The following is a 27,936-nucleotide window of genomic DNA, read 5'->3' as shown; positions in this document are numbered from 1 at the left end:
TAACAATTAGGAAAGTATATGTACCTAGCCTTAAAATATATGAAGCAACACTTGACAGGATTGGAACACTTGACAATGTTCCAACCTTAATAGATTTTTAACATATGATTTTCGGCAATTAATAGATAAACTAGATTCACCCCCCAAAAAATAAAATCAATAAAGACACAAAAGAGCTTAACAATACAAACTGTCTTGATCTAACTGACTACAACACTATATTCATTCAACAGTAGAATATACATTGCTTTCCAAATACATATGACACATTCACCAACACAGATAATAAATATGCTGGGCCTTGAGATAAGTCTTAGTGGACTTTAAAGGACTAAAATCATCCAGAGTGGAATGGCCAACGATAAAGAAATTAAATTAGCAATCAACAATTACCTATCTAGCAATGTAACTGGCAAATAAATAACAGACTTCTAAATTTGGGGGGTAAAAGAGAAAAGCAGGAGAAATTTGGGCAACATTTTGACCTAACAACAAATAAACAACCTATCAAATTCTGTGGAATGCAGTAAAAATGTTAGGAGAGAAACTTGAAGCTTTACATATTTTTGCTAGAAAACATATACTTTTACTAAAACTTCATGGCACATAGATGGGTAAACAATGGAAACAGTGAGAGACTTTATTTTGGGGGGCTCTAAAATCACTGCAGATGGTGACTGCGGCCATGAAATTAAAAGACGCTTGCTCCTTGGAAGAAAAGCTACGACCAACCCAGACAACACATTAAAAAGCAGACATTACTTTGCCAACAAAGGTCCATACAGTCAAAGCTATCATTTTTCCAGTAGTCATGCATGGATGTGAAAGTTGGACCATAAAGAAAGCTGAATGCTGAAGACTGATGTTTTTGAACTTTGGTGTTGGAAAAGATTCTTGAGAGCCCCTGGGACTGCAAGAAGATCCAACCAGTCCATCCTAAAGCAAATCAGTCCTGAATATTCACTAGAACAACTGACGCTGAAGCTGAAACTCCAATACTTTGGCCACCTGATGTAAAGAACTGACTCAATGGAAAAGACCCTGATGCTGGGAAAGTGCAGGAGGGAGAAGGGGATGACAGAGGATGAGATGGTTGGATGGCATCACCAACTCGATGGCCATGAGTTTGAGTAAGCTCTGGGAGTTGGTGATGGACAGGGAAACCTGGTGTGCTGCAGTCCATAGGGCTCCAAAGAGTTGGACACACCTGAGCGACTGGACCGAACTGAACTGAACTCGAAAAGAAGATCTAAAACCAAAGACCTAAGGTGACGCCGTGAAGAAGTTAAAACATTAGAGCTAAATACATACAAAGTATGTAGAAATAAGGAAATCATAAAAATTAAAGGAGAAATCAGTAAAATACAGAAAATGGGCAGATAACTTTAAAAATTAAAGTCAGTTTATTTCTTTAAAAAGGTGAACAAAGTGACAAATTCCAGGTACACTTGTTAAAGAAAAATGAAACCAAACATCAAACTCCAAAAACCAAAACAACAAAGTAAAACAAAACAAAAAGCAGAGACCACAAATCACCAATATTAAGAATAAAAAAAGGGCTTATCACTACTGACACACTACTGATCCAAAAAATAGTAACAGGCTAATAAAAAATACTATACATATTTACTCTCCAAAAATAAAATTTTGGGCTTCCCTAGTGGCTCAGTGGTAAAAAATCTGCCCACCAACCCAGGAGACACAGGACTGATCTGTGTCTGATCTGGGAAGATCCCACATGCCTCGGAGCAACTAAGCCAGTAAGCCACAACTCACTCACAGGCTTACAGCCGGTGCTCTTGAGCCCAAGAGTTACAACTACTGAAGTTCTCTTACCCTGGAGCCAGTGTTCCACAAGAGAAGCCACCACAATGAGAACCCCACACAACAACAAGAGTAGCCCCTGCCTGTCACAACTAGCGAAAAGCTACTGCATCAACAAAGACTGAGCACAGCCAAAAATAATAAATAAATGAAATTATTTTTAAAAACTAAAATTTTCAGGGCCTCCCTGGTGGCTCAGTGGTAAAGAATCCGCCTGCCAATGTAGAGGATGGGGGTTTGATCCCTGGTCCAGGAAGACTGCACATCTGTGGAGCAACTAAGCCTGTGGGCCACAACTGCTGAGCCCACACACCGCAACTACTGAAGCCTGTGCGCCCCTAGAGCCCATGTAGCCCAACAAGAGCAGCCTCCACAACAGGAAGCCCAAAACCCTCAATGAAGAGTAGCCCCTGCTTGCCGCAACCAGAGAAAACCCACATGCAGCAACAAAGACCCAGTGCAACCAAAAATAAATAAATAAATCTTTATAAAAAATAAGAGCATACAGATTTTAATATTTTAAAAGCACATTAACAAACTTCAATACACTGACAATGTTTTCAAGTACATAGGGCTTCCCTAGTGGCTCAGACGGTGAAGCGTCTGTCTGCAATGCAGGAGACGTGGGTTCGATCCCTGGGTTGGGAAGATCCCCTGGAGAAGGAAATGGCAGCCCACTCCAGTATTCTTGCCTGGAAAATCCCGTGGACCACGGAGCCTGGTAGGTTACCATCCATGGGGTCGCAAAGAGTCAGACACAACTGAGCGACTTCACTTTCACTTTCACTTTATGTATATAACACATCTTGTTTATCCATTCAGCCTCTGATAGACATTTGAGTTGCTTATACTTCTGGACTATTATGAATAGCTCTTCTATGACCATGAGTGTACAAATATCTCTCAGAGACTCTGCTTCCAGATATATCCACTGGAAGTGTTTTTTATAGTAATCTTCTTAAATTTTTTGAAGGGCCTCCATACTGTTTTCCATAGCAGCTATGACACTTTATAATCCCACTAACAGTGCACAAGGGTTCCAATTTCGCCACAGCCTCACTAACACTTGTAATTTTGTGGGTTTTTTTTAAATAGGAACCATTCCAAAGGTATGCTGTGACCTCATTGTGATTTTTCACCTGCATTTCTACAGTGATTAGTAATGTTGAACACTTTTGTATCTGTAATGTCACATGTTTATTTGTACCCCCTGACATGATGAGAAGAGGACTTAACTTTTGTGGAATTCTTTCCTCAAACCCATACACCCAATCTCATTAGGAGAAAAACATCAGAGGAGCCCAGATTAGGGGACATTCAACAGGTACCTGGCCAGTATTCAAGACTGTCAAAAAACTGACAAACTGTTACAGACCACAGGAGACCAAGAGACATGGAAACTAAATGCAAAAGAACATTAACAACAACAACAAAAAAAGATGAAAAAAAAATTTAAAGTATAACATCCGTTTAATAGTAACATACAACTGTCTCTTAGTTTTCACAGATATATCATGTTACTGTACAAAGTTAATAATGAAGAAACTGGATAAAGGGTATACAGGAACTCTCTGTACTACCTTTGCAACTTTTCAGTAAATCTAAAAGTATTCCAAAACATTAAATTAATTAAAACAAATTAAACAAGCTGACTTTAAAAATGCTTAGAGAAAAACAAGTAGAGCCAAAAACACCATTAGTACTCTTTAAAAATTAAAAAGAATTTTTTTTAAAGACAAAAAAAAGTGGGAGAGCAGAAGGAAAAATGGAAGAGAGGAAAATAATGAGGAAGGGCTATCTCTGCAAGACATGAAATTGGGACAATTAAAACAGTGTAGTACCGGCCACAAAAAGACACATCACTAAACAAAATGAGTCCAGAAATGAAGCCAAATCACATGTGAACTTTGTATTTTTAAAAAGTGTCAAAAGGGGAAATCAGATTATTCAAAACATGTATTTGGAACAAATGGATAGTCACCTAGGTGAAAAATAGCTCCATACCTCATAGCTCACATTACAATAAATTCTGGATGGATCATTAATCTAAAAAAATTATAAGCCACATACTAGAAAAAGCCTATCCAAAGTGTGAAATTATCTTGGTATAGAAAATACCCCTTCCAGTATGCTACCACAGGAGAATTCTTTTGAATGATAATAACATGATCACTTATTTCTGTATGGCCAAAAAACAAAATGAAAACACAAACCAGCGTTTAGAAGGAAAAAACCCTGTAATACTCCAAAGGGCTAATTTCCCTAATACATTAAGAGCTCTTACATAACTATCAACAAATGTACCATGAGGAATGTATCAAAAGGAAAATGAGTTTAAAATATGAATGAAAACTTCACATAAAGAAAATAAAAATAGTTTTTAAGCATATGAAAAGGTGTTCAACTTCTCTCATAATAACAGAAATGCAGATTAAGGCTATGTTTATTTTTACCCACCAGAGAGAAAAATATTAAAATATTCTTAATACTGATAGATGGAAAGGGTTAAAAGCTATATTCTGAATCCCTCTTTTAGGCTCTTGAGGAAAATATCTTGATTGTTCTTGCAACATCAACCCTGAAGATAGATGGCGGTCGTATAGGGTCTGCCACGTACTAATAACTAACCCCAGAATAACTAGCCTGCTGTACTTGGCTGTCAGGAATATATATTGTATGACTTATAATTTATGGTCTACAGCTATATTAAAAATAAAAGAGCTAGCCACTTACAAATATAGAGGCTAAAATGTGTGCTAATGTTACCTGTACATGCATGTCAACCTTACAATCAAAATGCTGGCAACATCAAAACCTGCATCAGAGTTTGGAGGCCTCTGTATTGTAATTGTATATGCTTTTCCTTCATAGGTGTATTTGGTGCTGGATAAGTCAATTGTGACTTGTGAATCTGATCAACGATCCCAAACTGAAACTGACTCAGGTAGTCATGCAACTGTGTCGAGGAAACCATGTCAAAAACAGTCTCTTCTCATGTAATGTGAATTAGTACATCTCAATAGAGGGGATATGGCAAAATCCACTAAAATTTCAGATGCACATACCCTCTGACCCAGCAACTCCACTTCCAGGAATTTTTGCCTACAGCAAATCACCCACATATCTATGATTACATTGTATATGGTTATTCACTGCAGTCTTGTTTTTTAAAAAAGACTAATAATAACTAAATGTTATTATGGTTAAATGGTTAAATAAATTACAGTTCATTTTTATAATTAAATAACATACAGATGTATATGAGAGAGTTTTTTACTGCTTATTGTGCAGTGATTTCCAAGGTACATTATTAATGAAGAAGCAATTCATAAAACACTATATTCTACATTTGTGTAAAAAGTGTTTATGTATGCATAAAATAGCTCCAGACAGATAACAAGAATGTGGTAACCTCCCCAGGAAGGAAACTACATGGTAAAGAAGCAGGAATGGTAAGAGCTAAAAGCTGATAATTATATTCAATTTCCTACCAACATATACATTATTTAGCAATCTCACCATCATCTTAAATTCAACACATAAAAAGAGTGTCTCAGCATTGATCTCTACTTCCAAAACAACTCTCTAACCAACACTTTCTAACTCAGTAAAAGACCATCGATATTCTGCTGTCCACAAAGAAATCTGAGCAACTCCCTTCCCTCATCTCAGCCACATCCATTAAGTTATACAGTATTACTGTTAGACAGCCATGATTTAAGCTTGTTCAGTATCCATTCCCTCTTCTCACTAGAATACCATGCTTTAGGAGATTCTATTTATTTCTCATTCTAATAACTCCAAAATGCAAGCACTCAAGCATTCATTTTTTCCTCCAAGTCTGTGAGTTATATCTTTTCATTTATTCTTTTTGCTTCAGATATCCAGATCTATTTCTGTTACTGACAACTAAATAATATACATGTCTCTTAAAAACTGGTAAATAAAGGTCAAAAATGAAGCATCTGGACTGATGACATGTCCAAGAGCCTGTGATCTTACAGATACACCAGAAAATGGAGCATAAAATGTCAAAACCAATTTGGTCAGAACTCTACTCTGGAAGACAGTCAACAGTTTACAGCACCAAGTAAACAACAAAGAGGCAACTTAAAAACTCTAAGAGTTCTGTGTCATTTTCAGTTGCCTAGGCTCTACCACTTCCCAGCGTGACAATGGTCTTGAAGACAGCATCCCATGTTCCTAGTGCCAAACTCTGGCCCCTGGTTCCTGAAGAGGTGAAGCAGAGCTTGTCCTCAAAGAACTATGGTTTTAAGTTTTAACAGAACTAAGAAAGGAGGACTGACTTAGGCATTTGCTCTTGTATCCTTTAACCTGGATGAAGTATGTTTTAAATTTAAGAGGTTAACTGTAATCCCCAGGATAACCATTTAAAAAAATATACATGGGAAAGAAAGTAAGAGTCAAAATCTGATACAAGAAAGAAAGACGAACATTATATACTGAAAAGCAGGTCAAAACACCAAGAACATAAAAAACAATTATAAACATACATGCTCCAAACAGCAGAGCTCCAAAATACACTGGCAGGGGCAGCGGGGGTGGGGGTGGGGGGTTGTGGGGGTAGGGGGGGAACTGAAGGAGAAACAGGCTGTTCTTTATTCAAGTTTCAATAATGGGTAGAACTTAGAAAACCACTAAAGAAATAGAAGAGTTACTACAACCTATCTAGGCTCAATATACGTATACAGAAAACCGCACTAAAATCAGCAAAATACACATTCTTCTCAGTTCAGTTGCTCAGTCATGTCCGACTCTTTGCAACCCCATGAAAAGCAGCACACCAAGCCTCCCTGTCCATCACCAACTCCCAGAGTTCACTCAAACTTACATCCATCGAGTCGGTGATGCCATCCAGCCATCTCATCCTCTGTCGTCCCCTTCTCCTCCTGCCCCCAATCCTTCCCAGCATCAGAGTCTTTTCCAATGAGTCAACTCTTCGCATGAGGTGGCCAAAGTACTGGAATTTCAGCTTTAGCATCATTCCTTCCAAAGAAATCCCAGGGCTGATCTCTTTCAGAACGGACTGGTTGGATCTCCTTGCAGTCCAAGGGACTCTCAAGAGTCTTCTCCAACACCACAGTTCACAAGCATCAATTATTCGGCGCTCAACTTTCTTCAGAATCCAACTCTCACACCCATACATGACTACTGGAAAAACCATAGCCTTGACTAGACGGACCTTTGTTGGCAAAGTAATGTCTCTGCTTTTCAATATGCTATCTAGGTTGGTCATAACTTCTCTTCCAAGGAGTAAGCGTCTTAATTTCATGGCTGCAGTCACCATCTGCAGTGATTGTGGAGCCCAAAAATAAAAGTCTGACACTGTTTCCACTGTTTCCCCATCTAATTCCCATGAAGTGATGGGACCAGATGCCATGATCTTCATTTTCTGAATGTTGAGCTTTAAGCCAACTTTTTCACTCTCCTCTTTCACTTTCATCAAGAAGCTTTTAGTTCCTCTTCACTTTCTGCCATAAGGGTGGTGTCATCTGCATATCTGAGGTTATTGATATTTCTCCCGGCAATCTTGATTCCAGCTTGTGCTTCTTCCAGCCCCGTGTTTCTCATGATGTACTCTGTATAGAAGTTAAATAAGCAGGGTGACAATATATAGCCTTGACGTACTCCTTTTCCTATATGGAACCAGTCTGTTGTTCCATGTCCAGTTCTAACTGTTGCTTCCTGACCTGCATACAGATTTCTCAAGAGGCAGGTCAACTGGTCTGGTATTCCCATCTCTTTTAGACTTTTCCACAGTTTATTGTGATCCATACAGTCAAAGGCTTTGGCACAGTCAATAAAGCAGGAATAGATATTTTTCTGGAACTCTCCTCAAACACCCACAAATGGTCTCCAAGACTGGCAACAGTGTTGGTCACAAAACAAGTGTCAATAAATTTTAAAAGATCTGAAATCAGATCTTACCAATCCACAGTAGAATGAAAATAAAAATAAAAAAAGAAGGAAAACTGGAAAATCTACAAATATATGTAAATTACACAATATTCTCTTAAATAACCAAAGAGCCAAAGAAGAAATCATGATGGAAACTGGAACATACTTTAAGACAAATGGAAAACATATAAATGACATACGAAATTTCATGTGATACATAGAAAGCAACAATGCAGTTAAATTCATACCTGCTAATGTCTATGTTGCAAAGAAGATGCTTGAGTGGGGTGAAGTGCAGTGACGGGAGTGACAGTTTAAATATATACAGGATCTCTTTCTTTTTTTTAATTGATGTATCATTGATTTACAATGCTGTCTTAGTTTCTGGTGTACAGCAAAGTGATTCAGACATATATGTTTATATATATATACACACACATAGATATGTATATGTATATATTGTTTTTCAGTTTCTTTTCTTAGTTTATTACAAGATAATATAGTTCCCTGTGCTATACATAAAAATAGTAATAATACAGGGTTTCTAATTATATACCTACCTTAAGGAGCTAGAAAAAGAGCAAACTAAGCCCCAAACCAGCAGGAAAAAAGTGTAAAGACTAGAGATAAAATAGAAAAGAGAAAAATAACAGGAACAATCAACAAAATGAAAGTTCTTTGAAATATCAACAAAACTGACAAACTTTCAGACTGACTAGGAAAAGAAAGACAAACGACTAAATTCAGAAATGAGTGGGAACATTATTGCTGACCTTAACAAAAATAAGAATTAAAAGAGAATACCATCAACAAATGTACACCAACAAATTAGTTAACCTACAGGAAACGGACAAATTCCTAGGAAAATGCAAACGAACAAAAATGACTCAAGAAAGAAAATCTAAATAGATCTAGAACAAGAGATTGACTCAATTAACAAGGAAAAACCTCCCAACAAGGAAAAGCCCTGTACCAGATGCCTTCATAATTGAATACCACCAAACATTTAAAGAAATATAAACACAAATCCTTCTCAAACTTCTGAAAAACTTGAAGAGGCAACACTTCCTAGCTCATTCTATGAGGCCAGTATGATATCAAATGCCCCACGGTCAGACAAAAAAGCATAAGAAAATAAAGTAACAGCCCAATACACTGTATGAATATAAATGCAAATATTCTCAACACAAGTGTACCAGTGTCCTAGGGCAGTAATAAAAATTTCAACAAATTAGGTAGCTAAACAAAAAAGAAATATATTCTCTCACACTCTCAGTTCTGGAGGCTAGAAGTCCAAAATCAACATGCTTCTCTCTCTTACCTGATGGCTCAGGCAATCCTTGACATTACTTGGTTTATAACTACGTAATTCCAATGTCCACTTTAGTCTACTAATGCACAGAAAATACATGGAACAAAGTGACATGTTAAAACACACACACACACACACACACACACACAACACACACTCATCTAAGATTAATCAACAAAGCATGCTGTGGACAAACTACAGGGCAAATGATTTAGGTATTTTTTCCCATAAGTAAACTGACAAAGAGGAGAAAAGGAGACCACAGAAAGACCTAAGAGAAATATCACATATTGCAATGTATGTACCTTATTTGCATCTAGCTTATGGACCTTTATGAGATCCTGATTCAACAAGTATAAAAGAAAACAGGAGACGATCAAGAAATTTTGAACAATGACTGCATATATCACGGATTAAAGAAATCCTTGTTAATTCTTTTTAGGTGTGATGATATATTGTGCACTTTTAAAATATCCACCTAAGTTAAGAATGCTCACAAAATTTAAACTCATCAGAAGACAGATAGGGGAGGGTAAAAAGCAAACAGCTGGCTATGACTTGGTCATTGTTAAAGCTAGATACCAAGGTAAAGATTCTACTTGTACGTATGCTTGAAAATTTTCCACAGTAAAACTATTTTTAATATATCTGTAAAAATTCATCACTTTAGTATCTCTCATGTCCATTCCCTCATTTTTAACCCTCCCATTACTTCTATCTCAAACAGGTCCTCAGTACCTCTCCCTTGGATTCACTGCAATAAAGCAAAGTCCTATCTTTATAGAGTATAGATTCTAACATCAGAGTATAAATTACAGCCCCTCAAAATACGACCTCAGATGGTAAAGAATCTGCCTGCAATGCGGGAGACTTAGGTTCGACCCCAGGGCTGGGAAGATCCCCTGGAGAAGGAAAACAGCAACCCACTTCGGTATTCTCGCCCAGAAAATCCTGTGAACAAAAGAGCCTGGTAGGCTACAATCCATGGGGCGGCAAAGAGTCAGACATGACTGAGCAACTCACACAAAATAGGAATAATCAAAACTATCCTTGAAAAACAGCTTTTAACTCCAATAGAGGAAGTGCATGATATTGTACACTGTTATGAATATACAACCCTGCTGTATTCCAATTCTCCTAATTGTTCTGTCAGACAGTGTCTATCAACGGCCCTCAACTCATTTTAAAATTTTCTCTTCAAGAATATAGATAAGCTGACACTGCCTCCTGCCTGCCCTCCTCAATTGTACACTTCCTGCCTTTGACAATGATGGTTGGGAAAGCCTTAAAATCATTCACAACAGATATCCATATAGGTTTGGCTAGAGCTCAGTCAATAAAATGGCAGACTGAATTACCTCTACAATTTTTTTTTTCTCTCTCTTCCTATGTAACTGATTTTAAGTATGTTAAAAGCACACAGGATCCAGCTACATCTTTCTTTTTTATAGCTGGTCTGGTCTCATACCCTTCTAACCCATTCATAAGGCTGTCAGAGTGATCTTTCTGAAACAGAAAACTCATGTTATTCCTCAGCTTCAATGGCTCCTGATAATCATCAGGACCAAGTCTTGAACTAAAAAAGGGTGGGGGGGGGGCGGGGAGAAGAAAGGCAAAGGGAGAAGGTGGGGAAGGAAGGCGTGTCAAGACTGGGGGAGGGGGCAGAAGGGGAGGGAGGGAGGGAAAAGACAAGCAGGGGAAAGGGAAAAGAAGCTCCACCTCTCAGAAGGTCTACCATTCAAACCTTACAATGCAAATCCCTGATACACCTGGGGTCTTTATCATTTGCTTCTTCCTTTGCCTATAACTCACTTTCCACACACCAATCTATGTTAAAACACTTACCTTCAACAAAGATCTATGGAGTAGCTGACATTGAAGAAAATCAAAAGTAAAATTGAGAAATTCCTGATCATGATCACTAGAGAAAGAAAACTAAAACTTGGAACATAATTTTCCAGCACTAAAAATGGGTGTCAGTTGCTAGGTTGTGTCTGACCCCTTGGACTGTAGCTCATCAGGCTCCTGGAAAAATGGGTATTAGATATTAAAGAACAGTATCATCAATACTATATATCAGGCACATTGTGGGATTTTGCTAACCACGCTGCAAATACAATTAGCATTTCTACAGGAAAATGCATTTCATGCTCCAAAATAATTTTGGAACAGAATTTAGAATCTTTTAAATACACCCCAAATTTAGACTATAACACAGATGGCACTGCAAATCAATAAGGAAAAATGAACTGAAAGAAAGAAGGAAAGAAAGAAAAAAAAAGTCATAAAAATACTAGAGAAGGTACTCCCCTGGTGGTCCAATAGTTAGAACTCCCACATTTCCACTACAAGAGGCACAGATTCAGTCCTTGGTCAGAGAACTATCCCACATGCTGTGCATTGCAGCCAAAAACAAAAAACCAACTAAGAGAAAAATGTGAACGCATTCCCTATATAACTTTGGAGTAGGGAAAGCCTGTTTAACTAATGGTTCAAAATATCAGAAGCCATGACACATAAGATTAATAAATTCAACTAAATAAAAATCAAAACCTTCTGTACAGATAAAAACCCCAAGAGGAAAGATTAACAGCAAGAATGAATCACAGAAAAAGCCTAGTATATGAAGTGCTCCTATGAAAGCTCCAACAAATCAAAAAGAAAAAGATCAACGACTAAATGGAAAAAGCATATGAAGAGATCATAGAAGGGACAACATGAATTGCTCTTAAAAACATGAAAAGATGCTCAGATTCAGTCATAATAAGAGAAATGCAAAATACAAGCTCTGAGATACTTTCACCTACCGGATTACCAAAGACATAAAGCATAGGTTTTCATTCATTACTTACTGCTGGGAACACAAATTGGTACAACCACTAAACAAAATAATTTGGGAATATCTACCAAAATTAACTGCAAAATATCTTTGATCCAACAGTTCCACATCTGAGAATTAATCAAATCCTACAGATATCACTGCATACAAGCAAAATGACATATATACTACAAGCAGTAGTCATAAACACAAAAGATTAAAGTCCATCAACAGGTGACTAATTCCATAACATGCAGTAATAAATAAAGCTCTATACTGATAGCAGATAAACTGTTTGGGGAAAAAACCTTAAGATGCAAGAGACTATTGCATACTATTAATCCATTTGTATTAAAGTTACAAAAATATGTCTCCTCATATTTATTGGTATATGCAAAATAGTAATAGAAACTATGTTGGGGGCGGAAAATTTACTGAGAAATTGTGTAGATAGTGAACAGCAGTAGGAGGGAGGGTTTTTAATATTTAAAATTTTGGATAATGTGACTTACGGTCTAACATTAAATTTAAACAGATATACTGCTATCCAAAAACACTATTTTTTCCTTTTATTTACTCATGTCATGACACTACTCTATGCCAAAACATTTCATAGAGTTGCCTGCCCAAAATGGGAAGTACATACTAACAGGGGCTTAATCTCTACTTTTTGAGATTCATCAGTTACTTAATTTTAATAGTATGCCACAGATGTATAAATTGATGCCTACACATTTAAGAATGGTACTGAGCTATAAAGAAACATGCGATTTCTTTGGGAAAGGTACTAAAAATGGAAATGAAAACTAGAAATACAAAAGGGGCCTTAGGAAAACACATCAAAATTTAAGAGAAAAAGGGAAAAAGGAATCTAAAAAAATAGATTTTTATCTCTAACCAAGGAAAAAAAAAAGTGGCTTATTTTCCAAACAGTAATTTCTAATATAAGAAATTGTATTCATTAAAAAAAAAAAAACTCAAGATTTTAATCAGAAGTATGTGGATCATTCTGCACTAAAAACACAAAACAAAAAAGTAGAAAAGTTGTGTTTCAATAAAAAGAAAATTCATGAATTACATCCAGTACTGTTAGAAAAATATTTGAGTGGTCATCTCTATTTGATATAAATGAATTACCAGATATTTAAAAATACATCTGCACTCCAGATCTCAGTAAAAATTTTTTCAAAATTTTCTGCACTTACCGCCATTATCTGTTCTTTTTAAAGCTCCATCCTTATGAGGACACAGTTCACATCTCTATTAAAAGGGGAGGAAACAAAGAGATTTTTCAGATTACCGAAGTATAACATCTTCCCTGTAACTTCAAAACTATTCAAAATGTGGTAGTGGCATTTTCTCTTAGTTGCCACTAAGAATATTTCAGAAAGATCCTCATCAAGTAATTCTCTATGATAAGTGATCATCCTCAGAGTACCAGACAAGAAGTTTTAAAAAGTAAAATTTAGTGAACAGTAAAATGTTAAGACTTTTTTCCATCTTGCTGTATTAATAAAAATAAAAAAGATTCTCTAAACACAGTATTTGGGCAGGGTTTTTAATATTTGCCTCTATCCCTTTACTGTCTGAGTAGAATCAACCAGGATTATTACATAGTCAGTTGGATCTGGTTTCTCCTGAAATAAAGAGGCAAATTCAAATTTAGATTTTAGATTTAAGCAGATTATGATCTCATATGTGCTGACCTGCCTTTGGCAGGCAAGAACTGCTCTAATTATTCCCATTATTGTTTTTATTCACAGCACAATGATACTCAGTAGTTATTATGGATCCCTCTCTCACCACTCCCACAATTTAAAACGAGAAATAAACACCTAGCCAGTATTACCATTTCTTTTCCCCCACTGAAAAGAGGACTGAAATAATTGTAAAAATAATTAAAGAGTTTTCAGTGGCACTGTCTTACATTCCTAAAAGTCATAAAGTCATATATAACTATTTATTATCTGTATCCTTCCTTACTCTCCAAAGAGGTTCTGAGAGTCAATTCATAGGTAGGTTGATGAGAAGTCCAGGGTGCCCAAGGAGGAGAAAGGGTTCTGTGGCTCGAAAGGAGGAGAAAAGGACAAACATTTTATTTCCTACATTCCTCAGTCTTAGTCACATAAAACGTTGTTTTTTTTTTCCTTTAAGCCCAGAGCTAATGATTACACAACAAACAACTGATCTTAAACTCAGTACTAAGGATTATGTAACAACAAAGTATCCTGCTTGAGGACATGTTTCTCCTTCTTAAGAACCATCTGACTAATCCTGTTATCTTAAAATGTAAATTGTGGGAGTGGGTCTGGTAAGACCTTTACAACCTTGAGACATTCTTTCATTTACTGTAATAACCAAAAAAGTATCTACCTCCCTTGCTAAAACTAGCCAGGAGGGCTCTCTCCACCTGGTTCTAATGTCTATGTCAGAAGCCTTCTCTGTCCTTTTACACAAGAGCCCTGAATGGTCAAGCCTGGTCCCTGATCCTGAAGCTACATTTTCTTCTAAATTTTTCTTCTAAATTAAAGCTAAATTTTCAGGAATGACGAATCCAACAGCATTCACCAAAAGCTATCAGTTAGAACCATATAATACCCTAAGATAAATGAGCTACAAAGGAAAATAAAGAGAAGGAAGTCAAGATAAAACAGTAAATCAGTACACAGCTTCCCTGGTGGCATAGGGGTGAAAGCGTTTGCCTGGAACGCGGGAGACCTGGGTTCGATCCTTGGGTCAGGAAGATCCCCTGGAGAAAGAAATGGCAACCCACTCCAGTACTCTTCCCTGGAGAATCCCATGGAGGGAGGACCCCGGTAGGCTACAGTCTATGGGGTAACAAAGAGTCGGACACGACTGAGCAACTGAACTGAACTGAACTGAACTGAACTTTAAAGGTCAGCAACTTAAAACAATCCTCTATATATATACACAGAGCACTATACCAAAATCTCATGGTAACGGCAAACCAACAATCTGTAATAGACAACACACATAAAAAACAAATCCAAACATAACCCAAAATACGGAAGTATGGAAGTATTAGTCACTCAGTTCAGTTAAGTTGTTCAGTTGTGTCCGACTCTTTGCGACCCCATGAATTGCAGCACACCAGGCCTCCCTGTCCATCACCAACTCCCAGAGTTCACCGAAACTCATGTCCATCGAGTCGGTGATGCCATCCGGCCATCTCATCTCTGTCGTCCCTTTCTCCTCCTGCCCCCAATCCCTCCCAGCATCAGAGTCTTTTCCAATGAGTCAACTCTTCACATGAGGTGGCCAAAGTACTGGAGTTCCAGCTTTAGCATCAGTCCTTCCAAAGAACACCCAGGATTGATCTCCTTTAGAATGGACTGATTGGATCTCCTTGCAGTCCAAGGGACTCTCAGGAGTCTTCTCCAACATCACAGTTCAAAATCATGAATTCTTTGGCGCTCAGCTTTCTTCACAGTCCAACTCTCACATCCATACATGACCACTGGAAAAACCATAGCCTTGACTAGACAGATCTTTGTTGGCAAAGTAACGTCTCCTTTTCAACATGCTATCTAGGTTGGTCATAACTTCTGTTCCAAGGAGTAAGCGTCTTTTAATTTCCTGGCTGCAGTCACCATCTGCAGTGATTTTGGAGCTCCAAAAATGAAGTCTGACACCGTTTCCACTGTTTCCCCATCTATTTCCCATGAAGTGATGGGACCAGAGGCCATGATCTTCGTTTTCTGAATGTTGAGCTTTAAACCAACTTTTTCACTCTCCTCTTTCACTTTCATCAAGAGGCTTTCTGTTCCTCTTCACTTTCTGCCATAAGGGTGGTGTCATCTGCATATCTGAGGTTATTGATATTTCTCCTGGCAATCTTGATTCCAGCTTGTGCTTCTTCCAGCCCAGTGTTTCTCATGATGTACTCTTCATATAAGTTAAATAAGCAGGGTGACAGTATACAGCCTTGATGTACTCCTTTTCCTATTAGTCACTCAGTCCTGTCCAACTCAACCACCCCATTGACTGTAGCCTGCCAGGTTCCTCTGTCCATGGGATTTCCCAGGCAAGAATACTGGAGAGGGTTTCCATTTCCTTCTCCAGGGAATCTTTCGAACCTAGGGATCAAACCCAGGTCTCCCATATTGCAGGCAGACTCTTTAAAGTCTGAGACACCAGGGAAGTCCAGAAACATAACCCAAAAAGGCCATCAAACCACAAGAAAACAAAAGAAGAAGAATGGGGGAAAAGACCAACAAAACAAATCCAAAACAATTAACAAAATGGCAATAAGAACACATATATCAATAATTACCTTAAATGTAAACAAACTAAATGCTCCAACCAAAAGGCTGCCTGAATAGATACAGAAACAAGACCCACATACATGCTGCCTGCAATAGACTCCCTTCAGATATAGAGACACACACAAAGTGAGAGGGTGGACAAGGGTATTCTAAGCAAATGGAAAAATCAAAAGTCAGAGTAGCATTCCTTGTATCACACACAGACAAAATGAGAGGGAGGAAAAAGTTATTATTCCATGCAAATGCAAAAATCAAAAGTAAGTCAGCTATGCTTGTACCAGGCAAAACAGACTATAAAGACTGTTACAAGAGACAAAGAACATTACATATGATCATAGAATCAATCGAAGAAGATGAAAGAACTGTAAATGTATATGCAACCAACACCAGAATATATGAATACATAAGGTAAATATTAATGGACGAAGAGAAACTGACAGTAATACAATAATGGTAGGGGACATCAAGTCCCCACTTCATCAATGGACAGATAACCAGACAGAAAAATGATAAGGAAACACTGAGGGGCCAGTGATTAGGACTCCACACTTTCAGTGCCGAGGCTCCCAGTTCAATCCCTGGCAATGTGGCACAGAAAGGGTGGGCAATGTTGTGAACTATCAGAGAAACACAAATAAAAATTACTATGAGGTATTGCTTCACAGTAGTCAGAATGGCCATCATTAAAAAGTCTACAGGACTTCCCTGGTGGTCCAATGATTGAGAATCTAGGGACACAGGTTCAATCTCTTGTCTGGCAAAATTCCACTGCCATGTGGCAACCAAGCCCAGGTACCACAACTACTGAAGCCCATGCACCCTAGAGTCTGTTCTCTGTGACGAGAGAAGCCACCACAGTGAGAAGCCCTCACATCACAACAAGAAAGCAGCCCTCAAATAAGGTTTGTTGGTTTTTTTAAGCCTACAAATAATACAAGCTGGCTGGAGAGGGTATGGAGAAAAAGGAACCCTCCTACACTGCTAGTATGAATGTAAACTGGTGTAGCCACTAAGGAAAACAGAACAGAGCTTCCCCAAAAACTAAAAATAGAGCTACTAAATGACCCAACAATCCAACCACTGACTGGGCATATATCCAGATAAAAAACTCAAAAAAATACATACACCCAATGCAATATAAATAGCAGTACTATTTATAACAACCAGGTATCAGTTCAGTTCTGTTCAGTCACTCAGACATGTCTGACTCTTTGTGACCCCATTAACCACAGCACACCAGGCCTCCCTGTCCATCATCAACTCCTGGAGTCCATCCAATCCCATGTCCACTGAGTCGATGATGCCATCCAACTATCTCATCCTCTGTCGTGACCTTCTCCTCCTGCCCCCAATCCCTCCCAGCATCAGAGTCTTTCCCAATGAGTCAACTCTTCACATGAGGTGGCCAAAGTACTGCAGTTTCAGCTTTAGCATCATTCCTTCCAAAGAACACTCAGGGCTGATCTCCTTTAGAATGGACTGGTTGGATCTCCTTAATAAAATGTAGATGTAGCTAATTTACGAAAAACCATTTAGCCTCACTTATATCCAAATAAATATGAATAGAAAAGTCACATAGAATAGGTGTTTTTCCCGCTTAAGTTAATAAATCTTTTCTTAAAAAATAACCCGTAATGTTCAAAATGCAGTGAACATTTATTTTCATATACTGTTGATGGCACTATAGTCTAATTGTTTTAGACAACAATTTAGCGATATGCTTCAAGAAATATACTGATTCAATTAATTCACTTCCAGAGAGTCAAAGGAAATATAAGAAAAATAGCAATTATTAAGTACCATATCTTAATGATCTTTATATTATTTATATGCTTTAATCTCAAGACATGAAGAGATAATGGATAAAAATATTTTATATGGCTGTTTATAACTATAAAATTTTTATTTAAACTGTATAACAGTGAGGAAGCTAATGCTATATTCACAAAAATTTTAAGTGAGTTTAAAAATGCAGAGAAAAGGACCTCCCTGGCAGTCCAGTGGTTAAGATTCTACCTACAATTCAGGGGGCACAGTTCAATCCTTGGCTGGGAAACTAAGGTCCCACATGCCGCATGGAGTGGCCAAAAAAAAAAAAATGCTGAGTAGAAAACTCTTAAGAGAAAACTACATGCTAATAAATAAAACACTATTCCTATGTCTTCCCAAAAAAGGTAAAAACAGATATATATGAGCCTTGACAGAAAAAATGATAATAAGAAAAGAGAAGAAAGTTAAGTTATAGTTAGGAGGCTCCACCCTAAGTTCAAGGAAAAAGGATCAGATTCAGGACAACAGAAACTCTAGAGCCTACAGTAAACCAATCCAAACTGAAAAGTTTCACACAGTAGGCTACAGCTATACATGTTACTACTAGAATTCCACAGATGTATTCTTATTTAGTGAGAGGTACTGTTAAAACACTGGACTGGAAGAAGCACAAGCTGGAATCAAGACTGCCAGAAGAAATATCAATAACCTCAGATATAGAGATGACACCACCCTTATGGCAGAAAGTAAAAAGGAACTAAAAAGCCTCTTGATGAAAGTGAAAGTGGAGAGTGAAAACGCTGGCTTAAAGCTCAACTTTCAGAAAACGAAGATCATGGCATCTGGTCCCATCCCTTCATGGGAAATAGATGGGGAAGCAGTGTCAGACTTTATTTTTTGGGCTCCAAAATCACTGCAGATGGTGACTGCAGCCAGGAAATTAAAAGACGCTTACTCCTTGGAAGGAAAGTTATGACCAACCTAGGTAGCATACTGAAAAGCAGAGACATTACTTTGCCAACAAAGGTCCGTCTAGTCAAGGCTATGGTTTTTCCAGTGGTCATGTATGGATGTGAGAGTTGGACTGTGAAGAAAGCTGAGCGCCGAAGAATTAATGCTTTTGAATTGTGATGTTGGAGAAGACTCTTCAGAGTCCCTTGGACTGCAAGGAGATCCAGCCAGTCCATTCTAAAGATCAGTCCTGGATGTTCTTTGGAAGGACTGATGCTAAAGCTGGAACTCCAGTACTTTGGCCACCTCATGTGAAGAGTTGACTCATTGGAAAAGACTCTGATGCTGGGAGGGATTGGGGGCAGGAGGAGAAAGGGACGACAGAGATGAGATGGCCGGATGGCATCACCGACTCGATGGACATGAGTTTCGGTGAACTCTGGGAGTTGGTGATGGACAGGGAGGTCTGGCGTGCTGCGGTTCACGCCATCACAAAGAGTCGGACACGACTGAGCGACTGAACTGAACCATTAAAATACATAAGTAAATCCTGGTACATAGATGATTAGGAGACCCCCCCAAAAAAAAAACACACACACACACGAGCTTACCTTTTTTTCCCCATTTTAGTTTTATTTTTTGGATTCCACAGTCTCACATTTTACCAAGGGGGGTGAGGGAGGAGAACATTTTAATTGATATGGTCCAAACACACAGAAATTATATAAGATGGTTGTTTCTATTTTACTTCATGTAGTGTAGTAAGAAAGCATACAAGTATTTTCCATCTTTATAATGTAGGCATCAATTTCCAAATACTTTTTCGACTTTAAATTAGCTTTTTTCCCAAAGTATGCTGCTAAGTAGCTTCAGTTGTGTCCGACTCTGTGTGACCCCATAGACGGCAGCCCACCAGGCTCTGCCGTCTCTGAGATTCTCCAGGCAAAAGCGCTGGAGTGGGTTGCCATTGCCTTCTCCAATGCATGAAAGTGAAAAGTGAAAGTGAAGTCATTCAGTCGTGTCAGACTCTTGGCGACCCCATGGACTGCAGCCTACCAGGCTCCTCCATCCATGGAATTTTCCAGGCAAGAGTACTGGAGTGGGTTTCCATTGCCTTAAACTCACATACTTAAAGTTTTATACTTATACATAAAACTTTTTATACTTATACATAAAACTCACTATACTTCACTAAATCAAGTTCACCCAAAATACTGACCTTTAGGAAGCTGTAACTATATAACAATCCATTCAGCTATACGGACTGGTTTACTCATATTGTGAACACCATTCATTATACATACAAAAAGCAGTAAGACTATAATTGCAACCAAGAAAAAGCACAGGCTAAATAAGAAGGATAAATTCAACTTTTAAGTTTGATCTGTCTCATATTATATGAAAGATATAACTATGGCATGAAACATTTTTTTTTGGATAAAACATTTACCATCATTATTTCTTCTTTTAAGCAAAAGATAAAAAATAAATATAAATTAACCTATTTTCTTGTGTTTTAGAAAGATTCATGACTACCATAGTAGAAATAAACACCTCTATCTCCCAGGCTGGGGTCTCCAAATAGCATTTCCTGACGCAACCAGGACTCCTGAGAGAAGTGGATGGTTCCAGGTCTAGGTCAAGTGTGCCCTAAATACAATGCTCTATTAAATAGCAAGGAAGCTGTAAAAGATTGCTTTAGCCCTGTCAAAAGGTCCTATCTGAAGCAATCTAAAGAGGCTCCTGCTGGCCAAAGATGAAATCACTTAATGCTAAAAGAGATAAAAACTGCAATAAATTGAAAAATACCAAACATTTTTAAATCCATGATAAAATAAATTTATACTTCTAAAATGCCTAAGTTTATAAGAAACAAACCCTTACACAGGATAAGCAGCCAGATACATGCTGGTTTCCCACCAGAGGTCAAAACTTGAAAGGGACCAGCAAAAGAAGAGTTCCCCCTTTTCTGGGACTTTTAGTGTGAAGACAAGCCACAGTCAGCCTGTATTGGCTTCTGCAGTCTTAATATCTAAAGAACCAGAAGTTCAGGAAAGTGACATCTGAATCCAGAAGAGGAGAGAACCAGGAGCAGAGCCCCTGAATTTTTAGGTGTAGAATCTGCCCAAATCTCCCAGTGACCTTGGGCCAACCACTCCACGTAAAGGGCAGGCTAGAATCCAGTTAAGGAAAAAAAGAAATGAAATGAAATTCAAGCACTTGCTCAAAATATTTAGTAGGCAGCTTAAGTCCAACCAACTCAAGTGCCTGATAAAAAAACAGTATCAATTTCTTCAAAATGATTTAATAAGAATCAGACTTCCCACAAATATTCATAGTGTCTAGCAAACAATTCAAATTATCTAATCTGTGAAGAATCAGAAAACAGGCTGATCATACTCAAGATAAAAGGCAATCAATGAAAGTCAATCCTAAAATGACCTAGCCATGGGAATCAGGCTTTACAGTAATAGGTAGTATAACTAAGTTCTATGAGGTAAGTGAAAATATACCTAGAGTAAATGAAATATGAGATCTCAACAAAAGAAAAACAACTACTGAAGTAAATAAAAATTCTGAAACTTAAAAATACAAAACATGAAATGAAAAATTCATTGGATGGGTTTAACAGCAGAATCAAGATGACAAAGCCAAGAATCAAAGAACCTGCAGTTACTTTATTAATAGATAGAATCTATCTGAAAAAGAGAATATAGTGAAAAAACGAAGACCCTCAGGGACCTAACAAACAGTATCAAGAAGCCTAACATGTATAATACCAAGGGAATATTTCATGCAAAGATGGGCACAATAAAGGACAGAAATGGTACAAACCTAACAGAAGCAGAAGATATTAAGAAGAGGTGGCAAGAATACACAGAAGAGCTATGCAAAAAACATCTTCATGACCCAGATAACCACCATGGTGTGATCACTCACCTAGAGCCAGACATCCTGGAATGTGAAATCAAGTGGGCCTTAGGAAGCATCACTACAAACAAAGCTAGTGGAGGTGACGGAATTACAGTTGAACTATTGCAAATCCTAAAAGATGAATCTTTTAAAGTGCTGCACTCAATATACCAGCAAATTTGGAAAACTCAGAAGTGGCCACAGGACTGGGATAAGTCAGTTTTCATTCCCTACCCAAAGAAAGGCAATGCCAAAGATGTTCAAACGACCACACAATTTCACTCATCTTGCACGCTAGTCACGTAATGCTCAAAATTCTCCAAGCCGGGCTTCAACAGTACATGAACCGTGAACTTCCAGATGTTCAAGCTGGATTTAGAAAAGGCAGAGAAACCAGAGTTCAAACTGCCAACATCCACTGGATCATAGAAAAAGCAAGAGAGCTCCAGAAAAACATCTATTTCTGCTTTATTGACTGTGCCAAAGTCTTTGACTGTGTGGATCACAACAAACCGTGGAAAATTCTTAAAGAGATGGGATTCCAGACCACATGACCTGCCTCCTGAGAAATCTGTATGCAGGTCAAGAAACAACAGTTAGAACTGAACACAGAACAACAGATTGGTTCCAAATAGGAAAAGGATTATGTCAAGACTGTATATTGTCACCCTGCTTATTTAACTTATATGCAGAGCACATCATGCAAAATGTCGGGCTGGATGAAGCAAAAGCTGGAATCAAGATTGCCGGGAGAAATATCAATAACCTCAGATATGCAGATAATATATACTTATGGTAGAAAGCAAAGAACAAATGAAGAGCCTCTTGGTAAAAGTTAAAGAGGAGCATGAAAAAGTTGACTCAAACCTCAACATTCAGAAAACTAAGATCACGGCATCTGGCTCCATCACTTCATGACAAATAAATGGGGAAACAATGGAAACAGTGACAGACTTTATTTTTGGAGGCTCCAAAATCACTGCAGATGGTGACTGCAGCCATGAAATTTAAAAAGCCGCCTGCTCCTTGGAAGAAAAGCTGTGACCAACCTAGACAGCTCATTAAAAAGCAGACACATTACTTTGCCGACAAAGGTCCGTCTAGTCAAAGCTATGGTTTTTACCAGTAGTCGTATATGGATGTAAGAGTTGGACTATAAAGAAAGCTGAGCACCAAAGAATTGATGCTTTTGAACTGTGGTGCTGCAGAAGACTCCTGAGAGTCACTGGGACTGCAAAGAGATCAAACCAGTCAATCCTAAAGGAACTCAGTCCTGAATATTCACTGGAAGGACTGATGCTGAAGCTCCAATAGTCTGGCTACCTGATGTGAAGAACGGACTCATTGGAAAAGACCCTGATGCTGGGAAAGACTGAAGGAGGAAGGAGAAGGGGACAGAGGATGAGATGGTTGGATGGCATCACCGACTTAATCGACATGAGTCTGAGCAAGCTCCAGGAGTTGGTGATGGACAGGGAAGCCTGGCATGCTGCAGTCCATGGGGTTGCAAAGAGTCGGACACGACTGAGTGTCTGAAGTGAACATGTATAATCGAAGGCCTGGAACCGGGAGTCAACAGGAATGGGGGGGGGGGGCGGTGTACAAATATGAGAATATGGCAGCAAAGAAAAGTTTGGAAAATAATGGATGAAAATTTCCTCTAATAAAAGACAAATTTATGGATTCAAGAACCACAGTGAACCCCAAACAAGCAAAATGGCTTGCTGAAAAGCAAGCAAAAGTCTTAAAGAAGCAGGAAAGAGAAAATGACACATCAAACACAGGGCAATAACTGAAGTAATAGCTGATCTCTCATCATGAATGGAAGCCAAAATAGTAAGACAGACATCATCAAAATGCTTGAAGAAAAAGAACTGTTAATCCGGAATTCTAACTAAGATATCCTCTAAAATAAAGGTGAAATAGATCTTTTTAGGTAATAAAGAGCGAACAAGAGTTCACCATGAGAATATGGACTACAATAAAGGCTAAAAGAAATTCTTCAGAATGAAGGGAAATGGTACTAGATGAAAAACACACATCTTCAGCAGGCAAAGAAGAGCACCATAAATGATAAATATTTGGGTAAATAAAACAGACGTTTAGATCTTAAATTCTTAAAAGTACATATGATTATTGAAAGCAAAAATTGTAATACTGTCTTGTGCAGTTTGTAACAAGCAGATCTAATACATACGACAACAGTGTAAGTGATAATGGACAGAGGTGATGTGATGTGCAAGAATATCTAGTTATATAAGATTTCTATACTTTACAAAAGGTGGTACAATACTAACTAAAAGTGCATACACTAAGTAGACTGGGACTCCCCTGGTGGTCCAGTGGTTAAGAATCTACCTTCTACATACAGAATGAAGTAAGTCAGAAAAATATTAACACAGACATACGGAATCTAGAAACATGATACTGATAAACCTTTCTACAGTGCAGCAATGGAGATGCAGACATAGAGAACAGACATGTGGCCATGGGGCAGGGATAGGAGTAGGAGAGGGTGGAACGAATGGAGAGGGTAGCATGAAAACATATACGCTAAGATATGTAAAACAGATAGCCAGTGGGAATTTGCTGTATGACTCAGGGAACTCAAACCAGGGCTCTGTGACAACCTAGAGGAGAGGGATGGGGTGGGAGGGAGGTTCAAGAGAGAGAGAACATATGTATACCTATGGCTGATTCATGCTGCTATACCTCAGAAACCAACAATACTGTAATACAATTATCCTTCAATTAAAAATAAATTAAGAAAAAAAGAATCCACCATGCAATGCATGGGACACATGTTCCACCCCATTTGGGAAGTAAGATCCCAAATGCCATGGAGCAACTAAACCCAAGCACTGCAACTACTGAGCCCGCACTCTAGCACCTGTGTGCCACAATGAAAGATTCCACGTAATGCAACTGAGATCTGACAGGGCCAAATAAATATTTTTAAAATAAAGACTATTAAAAGGTAAGGAAATATATTGAAATTGTCAGAGGAACACTAAAACACTGACATAAGCAGAAACAGCTCTACAAAACTGATACCTTAAAAATTTTTCTCTACATGCAAAAAATTAAGTTGGACACATTACTCATATGACATATAAAAGTAATCCAAACAGATCATACACTTATATGTAAGAACTAACACTGTAAAACTCTTAGAATAAAACTGGAGAAAATTCTTCATGACTTAGTATTGAATAATGTTTTCTTAGATACAACACCAAAAGAAGAGGCAACCAAAGAAATAACAAACCGGAATTTTCCAAATCTAAAAACTTTCATCCCCCAAATGATACCATCAAGTAAAAAATCCCACAGAAAAGAATACTGACAAGTTACTGTCAGTCATAGGGACTTATACCCAGAATACATAAAGGGCTCAAAATCTCTGAAGGTCCAGTGGTTAAGACCCCATGCTTCCAGTGCAGAGGCCACAGGTTTGATTTTTGGTCAGGGAACTAAGATCCTGCATGGCACATGGCATGGCCAAAACAAATAAATACTTTAAAAAAAAAAAAAAAGATGCATATCCCAATTAAAAATTGTGTCAACAACCCAAATAGAAATTTCTCCAAAGAAAACATGTAAATAACCAGAAAGGCCCATGAAAAGATGTCTAACAAACACTTAACAAATACAAATCAACACCACAATGAGATACCACTAGGAAGCCTAAAATTGAAGGCTAAAAGCAAAAAATAAACAGTAACAGGTAAATCCTGCTAGCAAGAAAGTAGAGAAATTAGAACCCTCTTGAACACTGATCAGAGTTTAAAATGGTACAGCTGTTTTGGCAGTTTCTCAAAAAGTTAAACCAGTTACCACATGGCTCAAAAATTCCAGACCCAAAAGAAATGGAACATATAAAAAATGTATGCAAATGCTCAAAACAACATTATTCAGAATGGTCAAACTACAGATAAATCATAAATGCCCGTTAACTAATGAGTGAACAAATGAAATGGGCTATTATCCATACAATGGAATGTTACTCAACAATAAAAAGGAATAATGTTCTGATACATGCTAAAACATGAGTGAACCTTAAAAATTTTGCTAAAAGAAAAAAAGCCACTCACAAAATATCTCAAATTGTATGATTCCATCTATATGAAATATCCAGAACAGAGACAGAGAGCAGATTAGTGGTTGCTGGAATTTAAGAGAATGGAAAATGGGGAGTTGGCTTCTAATGGACAAAGCAGCTTCTTTTTGAAATGATGAAAATGTTCCAAAATTGATAATGTTGAAGGCTTCACGATTCTGTGAATATACTGAAAACTACTGAGCTGTACACTTTAAATGGCTGAACTTTATGATATGTAGATTACATATCATTAGAGCTATTTTTAAGTAATATTCAAAAAGATGAAACAAAATAACTTCATAAAATGATAAATATAAACCAAATCATATAACTACATTAAATGTGAAGAGACTAACCTGAAGAGACTAGTTAAAAGACAGTGTACTGGCACAGATATAAAAGTAAAACCCAAACGCATATCATCTACTAGAGACATGCTCTAAATGGAGACACAAACAGATGGAAAACAAATGAATTTTAAAAAGATACACCACACAAATCAAAAGTATAAAATAGTGAGTAGCTATACTTAACATCACAGACAAAAGAAATTCCAAGACCAAGAAAATTGGTGACAATAATGGGAGATATTTCATAATAAGTGTCAAAATAATGAAGACATAACTGAAAGACACTTACTCCTTGGAAGAAAAGTTATGACCAACCTAGACAGCATACTGAAGAGCAGAGACATTGCTTTGCCAACAAAGGTCCGTCTAGTCAAGGCTATGATTTTTCCTGTGGTCATGTATGGATGTGAGAGTTGGACTGTGAAGAAAGCTGAGCGCCGAAGAATTGATGCTTTTGAACTGTGGTGTTGGAGAAGACTCTTGAGAGTCCCTTGGACTGCAAGGAGATCCAACCAGTCCATTCTGAAGGAGATCAGCCCTGGGATTTCTTTGGAGGGAATGATGCTGAAGCTGAAACTCCAGTACTTTGGCCACCTCATGTGAAGAGTTGACTCACTGGAAAAGACTCTGATGCTGGGAGGGATTGGGGGCAGGAGGAGAAGGGGATGACAGAGGATGAGATGGCTGGATGGCATCACCGACTCGATGGACGTGAGTCTGAGTGAACTCTGGGAGTTGGTGATGGACAGGGAGGCCTGGCGTGCTGCGATTCATGGGGTCGCAAAGAGTCGGACAGGACTGAGTGACTGAACTGAACTGAATAATCATAAATGTACACTTAATAGCAATCCTTCAAAATACATATAGCAAAACCCATCACATGTAAAGGATTAAAGTAGACAATTCCACAAATGTAGTAAGATATTTTAACCTCTGTCTCAGTAATTGACAAAATTAGGATCCTCCTCCCCAAAAAATCATAATCTGAGCTATTCTAAAACCACAACAAAACACATTCCTTTCAGGTGACCTTAGCACCTTCACCATGAAACACCATGTACTGGGTCACAAATGAAATGAATGGAGACACAATGATTTAAGAATGAAATCATACAAAGTATATTTCCTTACTATATTAGGGGGAAAAGCTATAAAATTAACAACCTAAGATTTTACCTAAAGAACCTATAAGAAAAATGCAAATTAAACCCAAAGTGAGAAGAAGAAAGGAAAGAGTAAAGAGCAGAAAAAAATGAAATAGAAACACTAAATTCAACATTAAAGATATTCCTTTGGAAATATTAATAAAGTTGATAAAACTTTTAGCTAAACTAATTTAAAAGATACAAAATTATCAATATCTGAAAACAAGGAATTATCATTATAAAATCCATACATACTAAAAGACAAACAATTATTAACTTTACACTAACCAAGTCAACAACTTAGATGAAATGAAAAAATGCCATGAAAAATACCAAAATTTACAAGATGAAAGAAAATCTGAAGAGCCCTTTAAGATGAATGCATTATCAAAATCTTTCCTCAAAATAAAATCCAGGCTCAGATTTTTTCACTGGTAAATTCCATCAAACACCAAGGAACAAATATTAATTGTATCAATCTCACACAAACACTTTCAGAAAACAGACTACTTCTGAAATCACATTTCAGCACAAAAAATATCAGTG

The 27,936-nt window shown here is 37.7% G+C and overlaps 1 protein-coding gene across 1 annotated transcript in view; it reads right to left on the bottom strand.

The window, feature by feature from the left end:
• The window catches only part of MLLT10 (MLLT10 histone lysine methyltransferase DOT1L cofactor), a 213,962-nt gene that overhangs the window by 151,630 nt on the left and 34,396 nt on the right, over nt 1–27,936 (bottom strand). Inside the window, exon 4 of the mRNA XM_068986710.1 lies at nt 13,079–13,133. Within this exon, the coding sequence (XP_068842811.1) occupies nt 13,079–13,133 (55 nt within the window). The remainder of the gene's footprint in view (nt 1–13,078; nt 13,134–27,936) is intronic.

This window comes from Capricornis sumatraensis, chromosome 15, assembly GCF_032405125.1.
Source record: "Capricornis sumatraensis isolate serow.1 chromosome 15, serow.2, whole genome shotgun sequence".
In the NCBI taxonomy this organism is placed as follows: domain Eukaryota; kingdom Metazoa; phylum Chordata; class Mammalia; order Artiodactyla; family Bovidae; genus Capricornis; species Capricornis sumatraensis.
The sequence above is the reverse complement of the archived record's forward strand: the minus strand, read 5'-3'. Positions and strand labels throughout refer to the sequence as shown.